Genomic DNA, 21,085 nt, shown 5'->3' with positions numbered 1-21,085 from the left:
AGCCCTTGTCCTCCTCCAGTCCGTGTCCTCCAGTCCTTGTCCTCCAGTCCGTGTCCTCCAGTCCGTGTCCTCCTGCAGTCCGTGTCCTCCTGCCCGTGTCCTCCTGCAGTCCGTGTCCTCCTGCAGTCCGTGTCCTCCTGCAGCCCTTGTCCTCCTGCAGCCCTTGACCTCCTGCAGCCCGTGTCCTCCTGCAGCCCTTGTCCTCCTGCAGCCCGTGTCCTCCTGCAGCCCGTGTCCTCCTGCAGCCCTTGTCCTCCTGCAGCCCTTGTCCTCCTCCAGTCCGTGTCCTCCAGTCCTTGTCCTCCAGTCCGTGTCCTCCTGCAGTCCGTGTCCTCCTGCCCGTGTCCTCCTGCAGTCCGTGTCCTCCTGCAGTCCGTGTCCTCCTGCCCGTGTCCTCCTGCAGCCCATGTCCTCCTGCAGCCCTTGTCCTCCTGCAGCCCTTGTCCTCCTCCAGTCCGTGTCCTCCTGCAGTCCGTGTCCTCCAGTCCGTGTCCTCCTGCAGTCCGTGTCCTCCTGCCCGTGTCCTCCTGCAGTCCGTGTCCTCCTGCAGTCCGTGTCCTCCTGCCCGTGTCCTCCTGCAGACCGTGTCCTCCTGCAGCCCGTGTCCTCCTGCAGCCCGTGTCCTCCTGCAGCCCGTGTCCTCCTGCAGCCCGTGTCCTCCTGCAGCCCTTGTCCTCCTGCAGCCCTTGTCCTCCTGCAGCCCTTGTCCTCCTGCAGCCCTTGTCCTCCTCCAGTCCGTGTCCTCCTGCAGCCCGTGTCCTCCTGCAGCCCTTGTCCTCCTGCAGCCCGTGTCCTCCTGCAGTCCGTGTCCTCCTGCAGCCCGTGTCCTCCTGCAGCCCTTGTCCTCCTCCAGTCCGTGTCCTCCAGTCCTTGTCCTCCAGTCCGTGTCCTCCAGTCCGTGTCCTCCTGCAGCCCGTGTCCTCCTGCAGTCCGTGTCCTCCTGCAGTCCGTGTCCTCCTGCCCGTGTCCTCCTGCAGCCCGTGTCCTCCTGCAGACCGTGTCCTCCTGCAGTCCGTGTCCTCCTGCCCGTGTCCTCCTGCAGCCCGTGTCCTCCTGCAGCCCTTGTCCTCCTCCAGTCCGTGTCCTCCTGCAGCCCGTGTCCTCCTGCAGCCCGTGTCCTCCTGCAGCCCGTGTCCTCCTGCAGCCCGTGTCCTCCTGCAGCCCGTGTCCTCCTGCAGCCCTTGTCCTCCTGTAGCCCGTGTCCTCCTGCAGCCCTTGTCCTCCAGTCCGTGTCCTCCAGTCCGTGTCCTCCAGTCCATGTCCTCCTGCAGTCCGTGTCCTCCTGCCCGTGTCCTCCTGCAGTCCGTGTCCTCCTGCCCGTGTCCTCCTGCAGTCCATGTCCTCCTGCCCGTGTCCTCCTGCAGCCCGTGTCCTCCTGCAGCCCTTGTCCTCCTCCAGTCCGTGTCCTCCTGCAGCCCGTGTCCTCCTGCAGTCCTTGTCCTCCTGCAGCCCTTGTCCTCCTGCAGCCCGTGTCCTCCTGCAGCCCGTGTCCTCCTGCAGCCCTTGTCCTCCTGCAGCCCGTGTCCTCCTGCAGCCCTTGTCCTCCTCCAGTCCGTGTCCTCCTCCAGCCCGTGTCCTCCTGCAGTCCGTGTCCTCCTGCAGTCCGTGTCCTCCTCCAGCCCGTGTCCTCCTCCAGCCCGTGTCCTCCTCCAGCCCGTGTCCTCCTCCAGCCCGTGTCCTCCTGCAGACCGTGTCCTCCTGCAGTCCGTGTCCTCCTGCAGCCCGTGTCCTCCTGCAGCCTGTGTCCTCCTGCAGCCCGTGTCCTCCTGCAGCCCTTGTCCTCCTGCAGCCCTTGTCCTCCTCCAGCCCGTGTCCTCCTGCAGTCCGTGTCCTCCTGCAGTCCGTGTCCTCCTCCAGCCCGTGTCCTCCTCCAGTCCGTGTCCTCCAGCCCGTGTCCTCCTGCAGTCCGTGTCCTCCTGCAGCCCGTGTCCTCCTCCAGTCCGTGTCCTCCTCCAGTCCGTGTCCTCCTCCAGTCCGTGTCCTCCTCCAGTCCGTGTCCTCCAGTCCTTGTCCTCCAGTCCTTGTCCTCCAGTCCGTGTCCTCCAGTCCGTGTCCTCCTCCAGTCCGTGTCCTCCTCCAGTCCGTGTCCTCCTCCAGTCCGTGTCCTCCAGTCCTTGTCCTCCAGTCCGTGTCCTCCAGTCCGTGTCCTCCTGCAGTCCGTGTCCTCCTGCCCGTGTCCTCCTGCAGTCCGTGTCCTCCTGCAGTCCGTGTCCTCCTGCCCGTGTCCTCCTGCAGACCGTGTCCTCCTGCAGTCCGTGTCCTCCTGCAGCCCGTGTCCTCCTGCAGCCCGTGTCCTCCTGCAGCCCTTGTCCTCCTGCAGCCCGTGTCCTCCTGCAGCCCTTGTCCTCCTGCAGCCCGTGTCCTCCTGCAGCCCTTGTCCTCCTGCAGCCCTTGTCCTCCTCCAGTCCGTGTCCTCCTGCAGCCCGTGTCCTCCTGCAGCCCTTGTCTTCCTCCAGTCCGTGTCCTCCAGCCCTTGTCCTCCAGTCCGTGTCCTCCAGTCCGTGTCCTCCTGCAGTCCGTGTCCTCCTGCCCGTGTCCTCCTGCAGTCCGTGTCCTCCTGCAGTCCGTGTCCTCCTGCCCGTGTCCTCCTGCAGCCCGTGTCCTCCTGCAGACCGTGTCCTCCTGCAGTCCGTGTCCTCCTGCCCGTGTCCTCCTGCAGCTCGTGTCCTCCTGCAGCCCTTGTCCTCCTCCAGTCCGTGTCCTCCTGCCCGTGTCCTCCTGCAGTCCGTGTCCTCCTGCAGTCCGTGTCCTCCTGCCCGTGTCCTCCTGCAGCCCGTGTCCTCCTGCAGACCGTGTCCTCCTGCAGTCCGTGTCCTCCTGCAGTCCGTGTCCTCCTGCCCGTGTCCTCCTGCAGCTCGTGTCCTCCTGCAGCCCTTGTCCTCCTCCAGTCCGTGTCCTCCTGCCCGTGTCCTCCTGCAGTCCGTGTCCTCCTGCAGTCCGTGTCCTCCTGCCCGTGTCCTCCTGCAGCCCGTGTCCTCCTGCAGACCGTGTCCTCCTGCAGTCCGTGTCCTCCTGCCCGTGTCCTCCTGCAGCCCGTGTCCTCCTGCCCGTGTCCTCCTGCAGCCCGTGTCCTCCTGCAGACCGTGTCCTCCTGCAGTCCGTGTCCTCCTGCCCGTGTCCTCCTGCAGCCCGTGTCCTCCTGCAGTCCGTGTCCTCCTGCAGTCCGTGTCCTCCTGCCCGTGTCCTCCTGCAGTCCGTGTCCTCCTGCAGTCCGTGTCCTCCTGCCCGTGTCCTCCTGCAGCCCGTGTCCTCCTGCAGACCGTGTCCTCCTGCAGTCCGTGTCCTCCTGCCCGTGTCCTCCTGCAGCCCGTGTCCTCCTGCAGCCCTTGTCCTCCTCCAGTCCGTGTCCTCCTGCAGCCCGTGTCCTCCTGCAGCCCTTGTCCTCCTGCAGCCCTTGTCCTCCTCCAGCCCGTGTCCTCCTGCAGCCCGTGTCCTCCTCCAGTCCGTGTCCTCCAGTCCGTGTCCTCCAGCCCGTGTCCTCCTCCAGTCCGTGTCCTCCAGTCCGTGTCCTCCAGCCCGTGTCCTCCTGCAGTCCGTGTCCTCCTGCAGCCCGTGTCCTCCTCCAGCCCGTGTCCTCCTCCAGCCCGTGTCCTCCTCCAGTCCGTGTCCTCCAGCCCGTGTCCTCCTCCAGTCCGTGTCCTCCTCCAGCCCGTGTCCTCCTCCAGTCCGTGTCCTCCTCCAGTCCGTGTCCTCCTGCAGCCCGTGTCCTCCTGCAGCCCTTGTCCTCCTCCAGCCCGTGTCCTCCTGCAGCCCGTGTCCTCCTCCAGTCCGTGTCCTCCAGTCCGTGTCCTCCAGCCCGTGTCCTCCTCCAGTCCGTGTCCTCCAGTCCGTGTCCTCCAGCCCGTGTCCTCCTGCAGTCCGTGTCCTCCTGCAGCCCGTGTCCTCCTGCAGCCCTTGTCCTCCTGCAGCCCTTGTCCTCCTGCAGCCCGTGTCCTCCTGCAGCCCTTGTCCTCCTGCAGTCCGTGTCCTCCTGCCCGTGTCCTCCTGCAGACCGTGTCCTCCTGCAGTCCGTGTCCTCCTGCAGCCCGTGTCCTCCTGCAGCCCGTGTCCTCCTGCAGCCCTTGTCCTCCTGCAGCCCGTGTCCTCCTGCAGCCCGTGTCCTCCTGCAGACCGTGTCCTCCTGCAGTCCGTGTCCTCCTGCCCGTGTCCTCCTGCAGCCCGTGTCCTCCTGCAGCCCTTGTCCTCCTGCAGCCCGTGTCCTCCTGCAGCCCTTGTCCTCCTGCAGCCCGTGTCCTCCTGCAGCCCTTGTCCTCCTGCAGCCCTTGTCCTCCTCCAGCCCGTGTCCTCCTCCAGCCCGTGTCCTCCTCCAGCCCGTGTCCTCCTCCAGCCCGTGTCCTCCTCCAGCCCGTGTCCTCCTGCAGACCGTGTCCTCCTGCAGTCCGTGTCCTCCTGCAGCCCGTGTCCTCCTGCAGCCCGTGTCCTCCTGCAGCCCGTGTCCTCCTGCAGCCCGTGTCCTCCTGCAGCCCTTGTCCTCCTGCAGCCCGTGTCCTCCTGCAGCCCTTGTCCTCCTGCAGCCCTTGTCCTCCTCCAGCCCGTGTCCTCCTGCAGCCCGTGTCCTCCTCCAGTCCGTGTCCTCCAGTCCGTGTCCTCCAGCCCGTGTCCTCCTGCAGTCCGTGTCCTCCTGCAGCCCGTGTCCTCCTCCAGTCCGTGTCCTCCAGTCCGTGTCCTCCAGCCCGTGTCCTCCTCCAGTCCGTGTCCTCCTCCAGCCCGTGTCCTCCTCCAGTCCGTGTCCTCCTGCAGTCCGTGTCCTCCTGCAGCCCGTGTCCTCCTCCAGTCCGTGTCCTCCAGTCCGTGTCCTCCAGCCCGTGTCCTCCTCCAGTCCGTGTCCTCCTCCAGCCCGTGTCCTCCTCCAGTCCGTGTCCTCCTCCAGTCCGTGTCCTCCTGCAGCCCTTGTCCTCCTGCAGCCCTTGTCCTCCTCCAGCCCGTGTCCTCCTGCAGCCCGTGTCCTCCTCCAGTCCGTGTCCTCCAGTCCGTGTCCTCCAGCCCGTGTCCTCCTCCAGTCCGTGTCCTCCAGTCCGTGTCCTCCAGCCCGTGTCCTCCTGCAGTCCGTGTCCTCCTGCAGCCCGTGTCCTCCTGCAGCCTGTGTCCTCCTCCAGTCCGTGTCCTCCAGTCCGTGTCCTCCAGCCCGTGTCCTCCTCCAGTCCGTGTCCTCCTCCAGCCCGTGTCCTCCTGCAGTCCGTGTCCTCCTCCAGCCCGTGTCCTCCTCCAGTCCGTGTCCTCCTCCAGTCCGTGTCCTATCTATACCAGGTTATTGCAACAGACAGGGGAGACCATAACTGCAGGAAATAATGAAGAAAACTGAAGAGACAGACCAGGGAGACAGACCAACAGTGACAAACAAAACATTGGTTCAAATAATTTTAAGTAATGGAAGAAGTCCTTTATCCTTTATTCTATTTTATTCTATTTTATTCTATTTTAAGAGCATCATGAATCATGATAATTTTTCTGGCAAAGAGTGGCATAAAACGACCCTTTTCCTGATGTCAGACCAGATGCTACCACTAGAGGGCGTGTTGTGTGAGACAGATTATAAAAAAATATTGTCATTTAATTGTGACTTTTTGTTTTGCTAACACATCAATTAAAGCATGATGAAGAACATCGATATGAACCATTTTAGCCTCATTTTCTCTGTTTTTAACCCATTTAACCAACAATAAATCAGATGGTTTTATGATATTAAAGTTTCATGACCAATAAAGTCTATATCACCTTTAATTCAATTTAAATTCAAAAATACTGTGAATCATCTGATGGACAGATGATTCACAGAGTGATCTGCTGGAAATCTAACGCTGTAATGATTCCACTTCAGGTCAAAAGAGAAGAAGATAAACAACAGCAAGTTTTATTCCTGAGGATTCGCCTCAGTCCCAGTCATCCCAGCCGTCCCAGTCGTCCCAGCTGCAAATTGTAAACTTGATGCCACTAAATCGTTCCATACGGACCAGGATCTGAACAGTTTGAGCTTTTCCTGCCAGGACTGAAATCGTCAGTATCACCAAATGGGATAAAATCTGTTGCTACCTACAAATACTATTTATTTAAAATCTGAGCATCTTACAGACCTAATATTTTTACAGGTATGGAAATGTGTTGAGGAATGTTACTGGTGTGGCGGAGAGGTTCTGGAATCAAACAGCCTCATGTTATGCTGTTGGTTTTTATATTAAACGTCAGGCAGCTTGTTGTGCTCATGACCGTTCATTCTGATGTTTTTTCCTCTCTAATGTCTGAAATCAGATGAGTTTAAATGGAATCCGACACAAACAGAATGTTTCCAATGTTAAATGGATGCAGATGATGTTTCTAAAGCCTCATTTCCTTTATGACTGCATCCTGGATTCGGTTAATGACGTGTACTTATTTCAGTTTTAGCCATTATTTCTGTTTTTATTTGATTCTTTTTAAGTTGTTCTGTGGGAAACTTTGGTATTCTCTACCTGTCAGTTGAATAAATTCCCAAAATTCAAAATGTTGTTTTATTTTTATAAAAAAATAAATGTATGCTTGGATGCACCATGTTTGATCCTAAGCAGATCCTGGGCCATCAGGGTCTGACAGAATAACCTCTGAGGGCTTGTGGACAGGTCCTGAAGAATGTGTTTACATACAGAAACTTAATCAAATCAGTCTGGTCAAGTGAATATTGAGCTTACAGAAATAATAAACTGGTTATTGGACAGATTTATAATATTCCAAATGGACTGAACTTGACCTGCCGATTGTAAAATAGTTTTCATCTTTACAGAATCAGAACCAGCTTTACTGGCCAAGTTTCTGCACCCGCTGGCAAATGTTTTTTTTCTTGTAACTATATACATAGTGTTTTAACAAAAGAGGAAGACATGGTTGAATTAGTGCTGATATTCCTGGTATGGATCTGGACCCTCTGACAGTCAAGAGTTCATCAGAGAAACAGCCTGGAGGAAGAAACTGTCTCTGTGGCGGCTGGTTTTAGCGCCACCTGAAGGTAAAACTCTAAACAGTTTGTGTGCAGGGTGTGTGGGGTCTGCAGAGATTTTAGCTGCCTTTTTCTCACCCTTGACCTGGATAAGTCCTGGATGGAGGGAAGGTCAGTCCTGATTATTCGTTGCAGTCTGGACCTGTCCTGTTTTGTGGATGATCCAAACCACACTGAGATGGATGAAGACAGGACAGATTGAATGATGGCAGTGGAGAAGATGACCAGCAGCTCCTGGGGAAGGTTGAACTTCTTGAGTTGCCTCAGGAAGTTCAGTCTCTGCTCTACTTCCTGCGTCCCTAAATGTTGTGATCCATGCAGTAGAAAACTGCTGGGTGTCAGCGGTCTCTGCATTTACACCAAGAGATGTTGGCCCATGAAGGATCTGTGCCAGTTTTCCTGTTGAAATCTGGTAAGAGCGTCTGAAGCATTAAACTGAACTAAACAATTCAGGGAGAGTCTTTATCTTCAGGCCACAAGACTTCTTCCTAAAGCAACAACACAAGCACTGTGAGCTTCTGAATAGGCATCCACCATCATCCTGCTGCTCATGTTCTGGGGCGCTGCTCAGTGCACTTTCATAATTCAGTAATTTATAATCCAGTCATCAGCCTAATTATCTGAGTAATTAGTCTGAATGAACTCTTCAGCTGTTGATTAGAATACATCACTGTGCTGTATTCTATAACTGCACAAAATAAAGTGTCTCAAACATCACAAATCATCTAAAGAGTTTAAATTCATGCATTAGAAAATTACGATGGAGTACTGGGGCCAGACCAACAAATTTTTGTTTTAATTATGAGAATAAAGTAATGACAGCACCTTTTCCATTAAACAAGCCATTTCTTCCAAGTCCAAGTGGTTCTTTCTTTAAAAGAGACACAGTCCTATGTCCAACCATTTTAAAGTCCTGATGCTGGTAATAAGTTATGTCTTTATTCTTGTAATTAAAAGAAAAAAACATTCTTAGCCTGGCCCTTACACTCTGTCGTAGAAAATAAATCATGTAACCATAAAATGTTTTGGCCAGTTTAGACATTCACACCCAGGGGGCGCTGTTGATTCAGTTTTGGTGTGTGTTATTTTTTATTCATGAGTCACCAAGGTGAGGTGAGTGGCCCCTGAGAGCCATATGGGAGGTGCCTCAGGGAAAAGAGGAGGTAAAAGAGGCAGAGGCCAAAGCAGATAGGAGGAAGATGACGAAGCACTTTGTGTGTGTAAGAAGAGGAGGAGGAACCCTCTTCATGCCACCATTAGACACCTGTCAGAGCAGGTGGAGGACTGACGGCTGGAGACCTGAGGTTTTCTTGTCTTTTAGTTTCTTCCAGACTTGTTTTCATGTTTTAAACCACGTCTTCAGAGGACTTCATGTTGCAACTCTGATCGGTTCTGACCTGATTTTTGTTCTGAGGCCAAACCCAGTCTAGAGGCGTTAGTTGCTGGTTTCAGAAGCAGCGACTGGTTGTGGGATCATGGCAGACTTCCCCTCCAAGGTTGTCACAGAGACCAGCTCCCCCCACTCCCAGAGCTCCCACCAAGGGGGGGGCAGCCTCAGAGGACTGGCGGCCAGCGTCACGACCAGGATGGACATGTCGTTTGTGAGAAGCATCCCAGCCATGCTCATGGTGGCTGAAACAGTAAGAACCACTTTCACTGCTCTTTTTTATAGTGGCAGAATACCAGAAATGACCCAAAAGCCGTTTCAAACATGAAAATTCATCATTATCAATCAGGCACTGTACAGTTTATTAACAAAGCCTTAGGAAATAATTATTTATGACAAAACCACCAGAGCCACAACTAACGGTTCATGTTCATCAGTTCATATGATGGGAAGTGGTCCAGAGGGTAGACCCTGGACAGGTCATCAGACACCTGAGGGTCATTTTAGCGAGAGCAGATGAGAGGAAGCAGGCCCACCTGATGACCCTAAAGGCCCTACCAGGATTCAAACCCAGGACTTTTTACTGCAAGAAAACTGTGGTTACAACAGCGCCACCATGTAGCATAATTACAGCTCTACACCGACAGCAGGGAGTAAATATTAATTAGTTAATTTTCCTGTTTCTCTGCGGCTGACATGTGACAATGGGGAATATTTCTCTTAGGAACTCTACAAAGTGGGAAAGACTAGAGAACGTAGTTTTTATTTAAACCTGCTCACATTTACGTTCAGAGCAACAATGTGAAACATCTGGAACTGTGACAAACGGGCTGGACAAAGACCCAGATATACAATACCCAGATCAGGCGTAACATTACCACCTGGTAATACTGTGTTGCTCCCCCTTTTACTTCCTAAACAGGCCGTCAAGGCGTGGACTCCACCAGACCCTTGAGGGTGGGCAGTGGGATCTAACACCACATCATTCCTGAACTGGTTCTTCTTTGTGGCAGGAGGATGATGCTTCCTTTCAGCTCTATTAGAACCAACGTTAACTTCCTCACCAACTTGAACCACAGCATCCCGTCTGTTGGACTGGACCACAGAGACCGGCCAACACTCCTAATATTACTTCATTCAATATTCACCGTGGCTTCCAGGACCTGGTCACTGGTTCTCCACTGTTCCATGCTTGTACCACCTTGATAGATCCAGACCACTGCAGACTAGGAACAGCTCACAGGACTCGAGATGTTCTGACCAGTCTTCCAGCATCACAGTGTTCACTTACTCCCTGATATTTACCTGGTAGTGTTCTGCAGTATGGTTTTTACATCAAGAGGTTATTAGACGATAGCTTTTGTCCAACTTTCCCTTCAGTGCAAATAATTACAAACTTCTATGTGGATAATCATCTGAGCGAAACGTGAACAGCGTGAAGTAGTGATGATAATCCAGAGCTACAGGCACCAGCTCCCACTTCACACCTGTTCACAAACTCGACTTTGTGACAGCTGACCTCGGAACCACCAGGTGAAGGTCAACCCCCTGTTTGTATTGGTCCTTGCTTTACACAAACCAAAGCATGGAGACCATGCTTAGATCGTGGCTTCTGAAAGGGGTGGCAGCTACCGAGATATGGAGCTTTTCTAGACTCCTTTCAAGAGGTAGAGGAACGTTCAGGGTTAAAGTTTTCAGACAGAAGGTGAAAGAAAAATGTTTTCAGTTCTGGGTTTAATCCAGAAATCTCAATAAGAGCAGCACCTGTATTTCTGCAGAACCTTAGATCAACACCAGCTTTGTGAATTTACGTGTTATCGGCAAGGATGATTAACCCTATAAAGTTCTGTTATCTTTACAGGAGCCTGATAAAACATTCATCAACACAGTTCATTTGGTAACAGAGGATTTGAATGTTAACAACCTCTGGTTTATGCTCCATAATGTCTCCAACAAACACTTTGCATGACAGGATGGTTAGAGACATGTGATAAAAAGTCAGGAAGTGTCCCAGTTCTGGTGTGATATTCATGTGACCAGGAAACACCGAGGCTCCATTGGTTGCCTTCCATTTGCACTGTAGTCCCCGTCCACACAGAGGACACATAACTGAAAGTTTCAGGAGATCTTTGTCCCCTGTAGGCCTTTGTGTGTCAGACACAGAGCAGCTCAGCCTTTAAAACACACACAGTTAATGATCAATCTGTGTCTCACCTGACCGTCGCCTCTTTATGAGTCCAAGCGGTAATGACTCGTGTGAAGTTGAATTTAGGGTGAAAAGTCAACATCCTAAACCCGAATTAGCAGAGCAGTTTATTTGGAAAGAATCAATCTATTTCCCAGTTATTACCAAGTTTGACTACATAACAAAAATAAAAACATCAGGTGGAAGGAAAACAGAAACACAAATTACAACAAGGGAAATCATTTTTTTTTTTTTGTCGTTGTGGATCTTCTACCAGGCATGAAGGCTTAAAAAACCCAGTCTCATTTCTAGGATGATGTTCCTGCCACCACCGTGTTTTACTGTGGGTATGGGGTCTTTGGATGCTGCAGTTGAAGAGTTTTTCTGTTCAAAGGTTAATGGGAACAAAGCATTGACGTATAATGATACTGAGCCAGTGTGTCATCTGTACATAGCCTAACAGAACCAGGAAAAACTGTTTCTGGATTTCATGCGCTAATTTTATTCGCACCAGAAGGACTATGTGCACGAGTGTATCAGGTGTGTTAAAACAGAAACATGATCTCTGCATACATGATGAACCGTCCTGTTATGTCTGATCAGAAATAAAGTGACAAGAACCCAGAGGAGAGGAGAAGATGGTTTCCAGAAGCTTTCTTCTCGATGCAGACCTTCTAAACCCTCAAAAGTTATGATTTTAGCAATTTACTGATTTCTGCTGTGTGTGTGAGCACTGACTGCTGGGATTGACCTTCTGGGCTCCAGACTGCATCACACAATCACATTAGCAATTCATTTTTGGTGAAGAGAGTACGGGGTGATCTAATTAGTGGGACCTTCCTGACTACAATGATGGTGGACAGATTACCAGACATTTCCATGACTGGAAAAATAAGCCTTTCTGGTTCCACCTGATTTCAGAGAGAAAGTTGAAACTAAAATTACTTCATTAATTCTGCAAATGTGAGCAACTCCATAAATGCAGGAGTTTTTCCTGTTTGGTCCAGTGCCAGCAGGTTTGTGTGTTCATACAATGCCAAGGCAGAAAGACACCAGCAATGACCTTAGAGCAGCGACTGTTGCTGCCCATTCATCTGGGAAGGGTTATGAGGTCATCTCCAAACTGCCTAAAGTCCATCACAGAGAGAAGGTCATTCCCAGGAGGAAAACATCTCAGACAGCTGCCAGTTTTGCCAGGAGTGGACATCCTAGGAGATTCAGCCCAAGGTCAGAACGTAAAGCTCAGATAATTGACCAAATACCCAAGAGCTCCATCTCAGACTCTACAGGCCTTAGTTAGCAGGTTAAAGGTCTGGACACTGAACCAGTCTGACTGTTTGGATGGGTTAAAGCAGAAAACCTTTCTTTCTAAAAACAAGATGGCAGCAGGACTTCGGTTAGCAAAGCTGAATCTGAATGAAGGACACGACTTCTGGGACAACCTCCAAAGTTGGACCATGATGGACTGAACCAAACACAGCTAATGACATCAGCACCTCATACCAACTATCAAGCACAGTGGTGGAGGGGTGATGGTCTGGGCTCATTTTTGTAGTCACATGTCTTGGACAACCTACAGTCAATGAACTCAAACAGGCCTGGTAAGAAGAACGTACATCCTCTGTCATCTTAAAGTTTTAATGCATAAGTGATCGGGTCTTCATCAGGTTCTAAAATGATTTAAACCCAAACACAGCTGTTCAGAACCACAGGTTCCTCACTGTTATCATTTAGCTAATAAACAAAGATGAATCTGAAATAAAAACCCTAAAAACATCTAAATAACATAAAAGTGATGAATCTAACAGGGGTGTGCTTTCTTTTTAGCATGGCTGCATGGATGAATGTAAAAGTCCTATTTTATTTTTATGTTTTTTAACTCTGAAGGATTGAGCACTGAAACTGACTTTTTCTCTTTGAGCTTTAGAGAACTGCTTCATTTGGGTCCGCAGAGATCAGTTGGATGCAGTAGAGAAGCTGTGATGGTGCTCTAGTGTTCATTCCATGAGTCACAGCTTCAGTGCCTTTAAGCAGATGTTGGACCTTCTCTCAATCTTCTTGGTCGGTCTGCTCTGCACCCTTTAGGTTACAGGCTTGCTTCACTGGGCCCTGATCGCCGGCACCAACTACATGGACGAACCAGCATACGGCTGGGTGATGTTTGTGGCCGTCACCCTGTGGATCCTCACCACTCTCCTCTTCCTCATCCTTCTACTCAGTGTCCCACAGAGACTCGCTGTCGTTCCCTGGGCGATGACGGTAGGGATGAACATCTAACAGATGTTTTTCTTGGATAACATCTTCGGAAACCTGATTGTAGTTAAGTCAGAAGCTACTATTTCCTGTTTCTGCAAACCCAACATCTGAGCCATACACAAATCATTTCTTGATCTGAAAGTACATATTTCCACATATAAATAATTCAAACTTTGTCTTGATTACCAAATCCTCTCTGCTAACCAAGAGGACTAATTATATATTTATCAAGTGTAGAAACATTTCCTCACATAAGCTGATGAAGTGATGAAGTCAGACTAGCACAGCTGTTTTGTTCCAGTTTTGCTGGTGATGAATGTGCAGGTCCACATCAGTGCAGTTAAATGAGATGATCTGGGTTCATGTAAACATCACTTTTGATTCTAAGGGGAAACTGTAGCGATAAATCATGAACAGCACCATAAATTGGACCAAAAGGGTTCTGTTGTTGTCTCTTCTGACAGGTGATGATGTACAACGGTGTCGCCACGGTCCTCTACCTCACTGCTTTCCTAACCAACGCAGCCACTGTGAATGTCTTCATGAAATCCGACTTCTACGGACACTTTGGAGCTGCTGCTGTAAGACCTTTGATCCGCTGACATAACAGTTCTGCTCTCATCAGCACCATGAATGTCTGAACGTCAAGGGTTTCTGTGGCACTAGTCTGAATTCATGGTGGATTTTCTCTCAACCACACAGGTTCAAATGTATACATACACCTCAACTGATATGTGGTGTAATGCCTCTTAGTGGGCTGCACCTGGACCACACCTTTCTGAGTCCCTCAACAAGGTTCTGGCATCATTCTGGATGATATATGACAACTCTACCTGGCAGAGTTGCTGGAGTTGCTGGCATGGACCAGGCTTTTAAGTTTAGTGGAAGAATTTTAAATTGGGTGGGATTGGTTCAGTTCCAGAGGCCTAATGTGGGCCTATTTATAGAATCCAGGACCAGTTTGGAAGAGTATTTAGGATCATTGTTCTGTTAGAACATCCCACTGCTCATTTAAGAAAACGTTCAAGAATTTGGAGGTAGTTCTTCTTCATTATTCCTTCCACTCGGTGTAAAGCACCAATAACATTAGCAGCTAAAAGTTTCAACTCTATAATGCAGCCACCACCATGCTTGAGAACTGGAGGTGGCTGGTGGTTTTTTGTTTGAAAGCCAAACAATGACCACAAACAGATCCAAACTGGTTTTAGATTAGATGAAGCAGGCCTTCCTAAAGCTGAGATCTAAACCTTTAGTGCTTATGTACAGGGGTTGGACAATGAAACTGAAACACCTGTCATTTTAGTGTGGGAGGTTTCATGGCTAAATTGGACCAGTCTGGTAGCCAGTCTTCATTGATTGCACATTGCACCAGTAAGAGCAGAGTATGAAGGTTCAATTAGCAGGGTAAGAGCACAGTTTTACTCAAAATATTGAAATGCACACAACATTATGGGTGACATACCAGAGTTCAAAAGAGGACAAATTGTTGGTGCACGTCTTGCTGGCGCATCTGTGACCAAGACAGCAAGTCTTTGTGATGTATCAAGAGCCACGGTATCCATGGTAATGTCAGCATACCACCAAGAAGGACGAACCACATCCAACAGGATTAACTGTGGATGCAAGAGGAAGCTGTCTGAAAGGGATGTTCGGGTGCTAACCCGGATTGTATCCAAAAAACATAAAACCACGGCTGCCCAAATCACGGCAGAATTAAATGTGCACCTCAACTCTCCTGTTTCCACCAGAACTGTCCATCAGGAGCTCCACAGGGTCAATATACACGGCTGGGCTGCTATAGCCAAACCTTTGGTCACTCATGCCAATGCCAAACGTTGGTTTCAATGGGGCAAGGAGTGCAAATCTTGGGCTGTGGACAATGTGAAACATGTATTGTTCTCTGATGAGTCCACCTTTACTGTTTTCCCCACATCCAGGAGAGTTACGGTGTGGAGAAGCCCCAAAGAAGCGTACCACCCAGACTGTTGCATGCCCAGAGTGAAGCATGGGGGTGGATCAGTGATGGTTTGGGCTGCCATATCATGGCATTCCCTTGGCCCAATACTTGTGCTAGATGGGCGCGTCACTGCCAAGGACTACCGAACCATTCTTGAGGACCATGTGCATCCAATGGTTCAAACATTGTATCCTGAAGGCGGTGCCGTGTATCAGGATGACAATGCACCAATACACACAGCAAGACTGGTGAAAGATTGGTTTGATGAACATGAAAGTGAAGTTGAACATCTCCCATGGCCTGCACAGTCACCAGATCTAAACATTATTGAGCCACTTTGGGGTGTTTTGGAGGAGCGAGTCAGGAAACGTTTTCCTCCACCAGTATCACGTAGTGACCTGGCCACTATCCTGCAAGAAGAATGGCTTAAAATCCCTCTGACCACTGTGCAGGACTTGTATATGTCATTCCCAAGACGAATTGATGCTGTATTGGCTGCAAAAGGAGGCCCTACACCATACTAATAAATTATTGAGGTCTAAAACCAGGTGTTTCAGTTTCATTGTCCAACCCCTATAGAACGCACCTGGACTTTTTCTGTTGCTTCTTGAAGAGGTTTCACCTTTTATCCAAAAGGCTTCTTTAGTTGTAAACATCCATGCCAGGAAACCAACCAGTTTAAAGGAGTTCAGCCCATTGTCCAGCAATGACAGACAGAACACACATCAGCCAGAAGCTTGTGGATGGATCCAGAAGTGTATGGCAGGCTCAGATATAAATGAGTGTGTGGTGTAGAAACTGTGAACTTCTAACCTGGACTCTACACACACAAATAAAAATGTCCAAAAACGATGAAACGTGGTGAGTTGGGAAAGGCAGGAAGACACAATGCAAAGCACCATGAGTGCAGAGATCTTCTCAGGAGGAAAATCAGCAGTCAATCCAAGCTTTCTCAAAAGGCAAGATAGTGAACTTCTCACTGGACATAATCCAGGTGATTTCCAGGTGAGTGAAGAGCTGCGCATGGAAACTACACATCAGCTGTGTGTTTTACAGCCCATGGTTCCTGTCACACCCACAGCTCTGACCTGCTTTACAGCAGATCATCTAATCAGCTGCTTTTTACTGCTTCTCTGACACACAGGTTACCTAGTAATAGCTTCCTCATGGAACAACAGCTCATTAGTTTTAGACTAAAGGTGTGACAACATTGACTTTGAAACTTTGCAGACAGGAAATGATGAATCTGAACTTTGAGGCAGTTAGAAAATGATTCACAGTGACAGAGAAACATCCATCCATCCATGCATCCATCCATCCATCCATCCATCCATGCATCCATGCATCCATGCATCCATCCATCCATGCATCCATCCATCCATCCATCCATCCATGCATCCATCCATCCATCCATCCATCCATCCATCCATCCATCCATCCATCCATTCATCCATCCATCCATCCATCCATCCATCCATCCATCCATCCATGCATCCATCCATCCATCCATCCATCCATCCATGCATCCATCCATCCATCCATCCATCCATCCATCCATCCATCCATCCATCCATGCATCCATCCATCCATCCATCCATCCATCCATCCATCCATCCATCCATCCATCCATCCATCCATCCATCCATCCATCCATCCATCCATCCATCCATCCATCCATCCATCCATCCATCCATCCATCCATGCATCCATCCATCCATCCATCCATCCATCCATCCATCCATCCATCCATCCATCCATCCATCCATGCATCCATCCATCCATCCATCCATCCATCCATCCATCCATCCATCCATCCATGGTCGGTGGATGAAACCCATCAGTGGAGTTCCTTCAGACATTTTTTGTGTGTGTAGAAGAAGATCTGATGCTATTTTGAAGGCAAGGAGAGGTTCCACCAAATGATCTGATTTTCTTCTGAGCTTTTACTTCCTTCTGTTAACTGATGAATATAAACTGTTGTCCTTCTGAAAAGCATGCTTACTTCACAGCATGTTTTTCTCAGAACTGTATGTGATCAGCTGAAGATGCTTTGCCTCCTCCTGATGTGTCTGTCTGTCTGTACAGTTCTTTGGTGCAGTGCTGACCCTGCTGTACGGTGCTAGTGCTTACCTGTCCTACCTAGACTGGAGGGGCAATGGAGGAAATGCAGCCACCAGCACTGTGCCCACCTAAGACTGGTGGTTTGGAGCTCATCGCAGACCATCAGCACCAGCCTTTGATATAAACATGAATATCAACAGCCAGGGGCCTGGTAATCATCCTGGGCTGAGCAACACTTAAATTTATTTCTCCAAATTCATATTTTTGCCTCAGAAACAAGGAAACTGTTGAAGGTTTACCTTAATTTATGAAGGTCTGACCTGAGGTTGGGAAATAACTCCACCAGCAGCACCTAAACATCTTTAAGAGAAAAGTTAGGAACTCTGAGGAACGTAGGATCCCAGTATAGGAACCATGTGGAACTAAAACATAAGGCTCAGCTAACCACTGGTGGTTTGTTCTCATCTTTCAGGCAGAGAGGTTTCAATCTTCACATTGAACTTGCAGGCTAATATGTTTGTTAAGGTTAGTCATCATCCCCGACTGTCAGGAGAGGAATTATTCCAGACTTTGAAATACTTTTTTCAATAAAATCTGTTAAATGCATAGTGGACGGCATTTGATGTGAGAAGAAAATACAACTTTATAAATATTTTTATAAATTTATATTAATTTCATAATTTTTTTAAGAATAATAAAAGTTTCTGAAATCAGCAAAATTACTATGGGTGTTAAACATTTCTCAGAGATTTCTGTTTAGATCAGACTGTCTTCGGTTCGTTATTCATCAGTTGAAAGAAAGATGTTTACTTCATGTTTACAAGGAATTACAGAGCATTATACACATCGTGTTAATATACTTTTCATAAAACCCATTCAGAACCCAGTCAGATGAATCTTTGTGAACTAAACAGAACTGGGTCTTCTAAGCAGTGGTCAGTGATTTCCAGGACCGCTCTGCAATTCTGCAACCTTTATGTGGTTTTATGCTGTAATGACATTTTTTAAGACTATTTTATTTCAGAATGTTTGTGCTGAGTTGGATCATGCTTTTACAATAAAGAACTTACAGGTTGGACTAAAAGCCTTTAGTGAGATTTATTTGAAAAAAGATGATATTTTAATGCTTGTGACATTTTCACCAGACATATTAACATATTCATACATTCATTCATTCATCTTCTATATCGCTTATTCCATAGTAGGTCACAGGGGAGCTGGTGCAGCAGTCTACAGCGAGAGGCTAAAATTACTAAAATGTTTTGACACACAACACTTCTTTTGTTGATGTAACAATATTATAAACATATTAAATAACGATTATGACCATCAATTTAAGCCGTCCGTCCATCCATCCATCCATCCATCCATCCATCATCCATCCATCCATCCATCCATCCATCATCCATCCATCATCCATCCATCATCCATCCATCCATCCGTCCATCATCCATCCATCCATCCATCTGTCCATCCATGCATCCATCCATCCATCCATCCATCCATCCATCCATCATCCATCCATCCATCCGTCCATCATCCATCCATGCATCCATCCATCCATCCATCCATCCATCATCCATCCACCCATCCGTCCATCATCCATCCATCCATCCATCATCCATCCATCATCCATCCATCCATCCGTCCATCCATCATCCATCCATCCATCCGTCCATCATCCATCCATCCATCCATCATCCATCCATCCATCCATCCATCCATCATCCATCCATCCATCCATCCATGCATCCATCCATCCATGCATCCATCCATCATCCATCCATGCATCCATCCATCCATGCATCCATCCATCCATTCATCCATCCATGCATCCATCCATGCATCCATCCATCATCCATCCATGCATCCATCCATCCATCCATCCATCCATGCATCCATCCATCCATCCATCCATCCATGCATCCATCCATCCATCCATCCATCCATGCATCCATCCATCCATCCATCCATCATCCATCCATCCATCCATCCATCCATCCATCCATCCATGCATCCATCCATCATCCATCCATCCATCCATCCATCCATCCATCCATCCATCCATCCATCATCCATCCATCCATCCATCCATCCATCATCCATCCATCCATCCATCCATCCATCCATCCATCCATGCATCCATCCATCATCCATCCATCCATCCGTCCATCCATCCATCCATCCATCCATCCATCATCCATCCATCCATCCATCCATCCATCATCCATCCATCATCCATCCATCATCCATCCATCCATCCGTCCATCATCCATCCATCCATCCATCTGTCCATCCATGCATCCATCCATCCATCCATCCATCCATCCATCCATCATCCATCCATCCATCCGTCCATCATCCATCCATGCATCCATCCATCCATCCATCCATCCATCATCCATCCACCCATCCGTCCATCATCCATCCATCCATCCATCATCCATCCATCATCCATCCATCCATCCGTCCATCCATCATCCATCCATCCATCCGTCCATCATCCATCCATCCATCCATCATCCATCCATCCATCCATCCATCCATCATCCATCCATCCATCCATCCATGCATCCATCCATCCATGCATCCATCCATCATCCATCCATGCATCCATCCATCCATGCATCCATCCATCCATTCATCCATCCATGCATCCATCCATGCATCCATCCATCATCCATCCATCCATCCATCCATCCATCCATCCATCCATGCATCCATCCATCCATCCATCCATCCATGCATCCATCCATCCATCCATCCATCCATGCATCCATCCATCCATCCATCCATCATCCATCCATCCATCCATCCATCCATCCATCCATCCATGCATCCATCCATCATCCATCCATCCATCCATCCATCCATCCATCCATCCATCATCCATCCATCCATCCGTCCGTCCGTCCGTCCATCCATCCATGCATCCATCATCCATCCATGCATCCATCCATCCATCATCCATCCATGCATCCATCCATTATCCATCCATGCATCCATCCATCCATGCATCCATCCATCATCCATCCATGCATCCATCCATCCATGCATCCATCCATCCATTCATCCATCCATCATCCATCCATGCATCCATCCATGCATCCATCCATCATCCATCCATGCATCCATCCATCCATCCATCCATGCATCCATCCATCCATCCATCCATGCATCCATCCATCCATCCATCCATCATCCATCCATCCATCCATCCCAGGACAAACAACTACTAGTTGGAATAAAAATGATTTATTTGGTAACATGTGAGCGACAGGATGACTATAAGGTCAAAGGTTAAAAATGTTAAAAACTACACACAGACTCTTTTATTCTATCAACAACATGAGACATGATGGTTCCTGTATGTAGACACAGGAGAGTCCAGAAGGTCTGTGGGCCTTTCAGTCAGTTCAGGAGGGTCCAGTGGAGCTTGCAGGGTTTAAGGACGTCACCACCAGACCCTGACTCAGATCCAAACCTCTGCCCTCTTTTGCCTGAAAACACATGAATAAACACAGAGATAAACCAGCATAGTTCATACATACAGGGAAGATTTTATTCACTGACTCCATAGAGATGACTGGGCTTCCCTAGATGGGAAACTTTGGACCGATCGGTATTATATGATCGAGTCAGATTGTTCTGCATAATAACTGGGATCCAGTTGGACTAGATGTGTTTGATTGCATATAACTGGAATTGAACTGGACCAGTTAGTCTTGTAAAGTGGTTTTAAACGTCATCTGAAGACGATTGGCACCATATAAACAAACTGAACTGGATGAAGTAACTTGGACTGATGGAAGATTCTGAGCTCTTGGACATTTTTATTAACTTGCTGTTACAGCATGTGTCTGTCTATATGTATGTTAATGTCCGAGGCTAATCTTAACTCAGGAAAAGCTAAGTCTATCTCATTATTTTGTCTCAGTCTTATAATATTAAAGATTTTTGTAGTACAGGGGAAAACTAGAAGGGAGCCCTGAACTACAAATCTATTAACAGGTTTACATTAAAGCTGGTAATAAATGGAAAGATCTTTACATGAGTTTAATCTCAGAGTATTAGAACATCACCACTGAAGTATAAACAGGTTACCAGGCAGCTACAGCTAGAATCTGCCACAATGAGACCTGACTCACAGCTCTGTATTCTACAAACATCTCCTTGAAGGCCACGAAGTCTGTGAACGTCAGCAACATGTCAAAGATCTCATCTGGGGCTTCTTCTTTGTGCCGCCTGTAAATAAAACGAGAAACTCTTTCG

General features: G+C 48.9%; 3 protein-coding genes across 4 annotated transcripts in view; 2 read left to right on the top strand and 1 right to left on the bottom strand.

Annotated features, from left to right (window-relative positions):
* plcg2 (phospholipase C, gamma 2) overlaps positions 1-6,478 on the top strand; it is a 60,139-nt gene extending 53,661 nt beyond the window's left edge. For both annotated transcript variants that reach the window (XM_047352968.1, XM_047352976.1), the window contains exon 33: positions 5,819-6,478. In XM_047352968.1, coding sequence (XP_047208924.1) covers positions 5,819-5,861 — 43 coding nt within the window. In that variant the 3' untranslated portion in view covers positions 5,862-6,478. The remainder of the gene's footprint in view (positions 1-5,818) is intronic.
* A 1,721-nt stretch (positions 6,479-8,199) lies between these two features.
* Positions 8,200-17,897, top strand: LOC124857548 (plasmolipin). Its single transcript, XM_047348854.1, has 4 exons — positions 8,200-8,607; positions 12,625-12,798; positions 13,260-13,376; positions 16,838-17,897. Exons 1-4 carry the CDS (start codon positions 8,443-8,445, stop codon positions 16,943-16,945), a joined length of 564 nt encoding a protein of 187 aa, XP_047204810.1. The 5' UTR covers positions 8,200-8,442; the 3' UTR covers positions 16,946-17,897.
* A 2,155-nt stretch (positions 17,898-20,052) lies between these two features.
* LOC124858266 (ADP-ribosylation factor-like 2 binding protein) overlaps positions 20,053-21,085 on the bottom strand; it is a 4,466-nt gene continuing 3,433 nt past the window's right edge. Inside the window, exons 6-7 of the mRNA XM_047350222.1 lie at positions 20,962-21,058; positions 20,053-20,313 (exon numbers count right to left, since the gene is read on the bottom strand). Of these exons, the coding sequence (XP_047206178.1) occupies positions 20,230-20,313; positions 20,962-21,058 (181 nt within the window). The 3' untranslated portion in view covers positions 20,053-20,229. The remainder of the gene's footprint in view (positions 20,314-20,961; positions 21,059-21,085) is intronic.

This window comes from Girardinichthys multiradiatus, chromosome 2 (assembly GCF_021462225.1).
Source record: "Girardinichthys multiradiatus isolate DD_20200921_A chromosome 2, DD_fGirMul_XY1, whole genome shotgun sequence".
Classification (NCBI taxonomy): Eukaryota; Metazoa; Chordata; class Actinopteri; order Cyprinodontiformes; family Goodeidae; genus Girardinichthys; species Girardinichthys multiradiatus.
The sequence above is the reverse complement of the archived record's forward strand: the minus strand, read 5'-3'. Positions and strand labels throughout refer to the sequence as shown.

Excerpts from the sequence above, each read along its gene's own strand:
- LOC124857548 (XM_047348854.1), top strand. The coding sequence starts at position 8,443 with ATGGCAGACTTCCCCTCCAAGGTTGTCACAGAGACCAGCTCCCCCCAC. Across the intron at positions 8,608-12,624 it reads TGCTCATGGTGGCTGAAACA|GTTACAGGCTTGCTTCACTG; the intron begins GTAAGAACCACT and ends TGCACCCTTTAG. Across the intron at positions 13,377-16,837 it reads GACACTTTGGAGCTGCTGCT|TTCTTTGGTGCAGTGCTGAC; the intron begins GTAAGACCTTTG and ends CTGTCTGTACAG.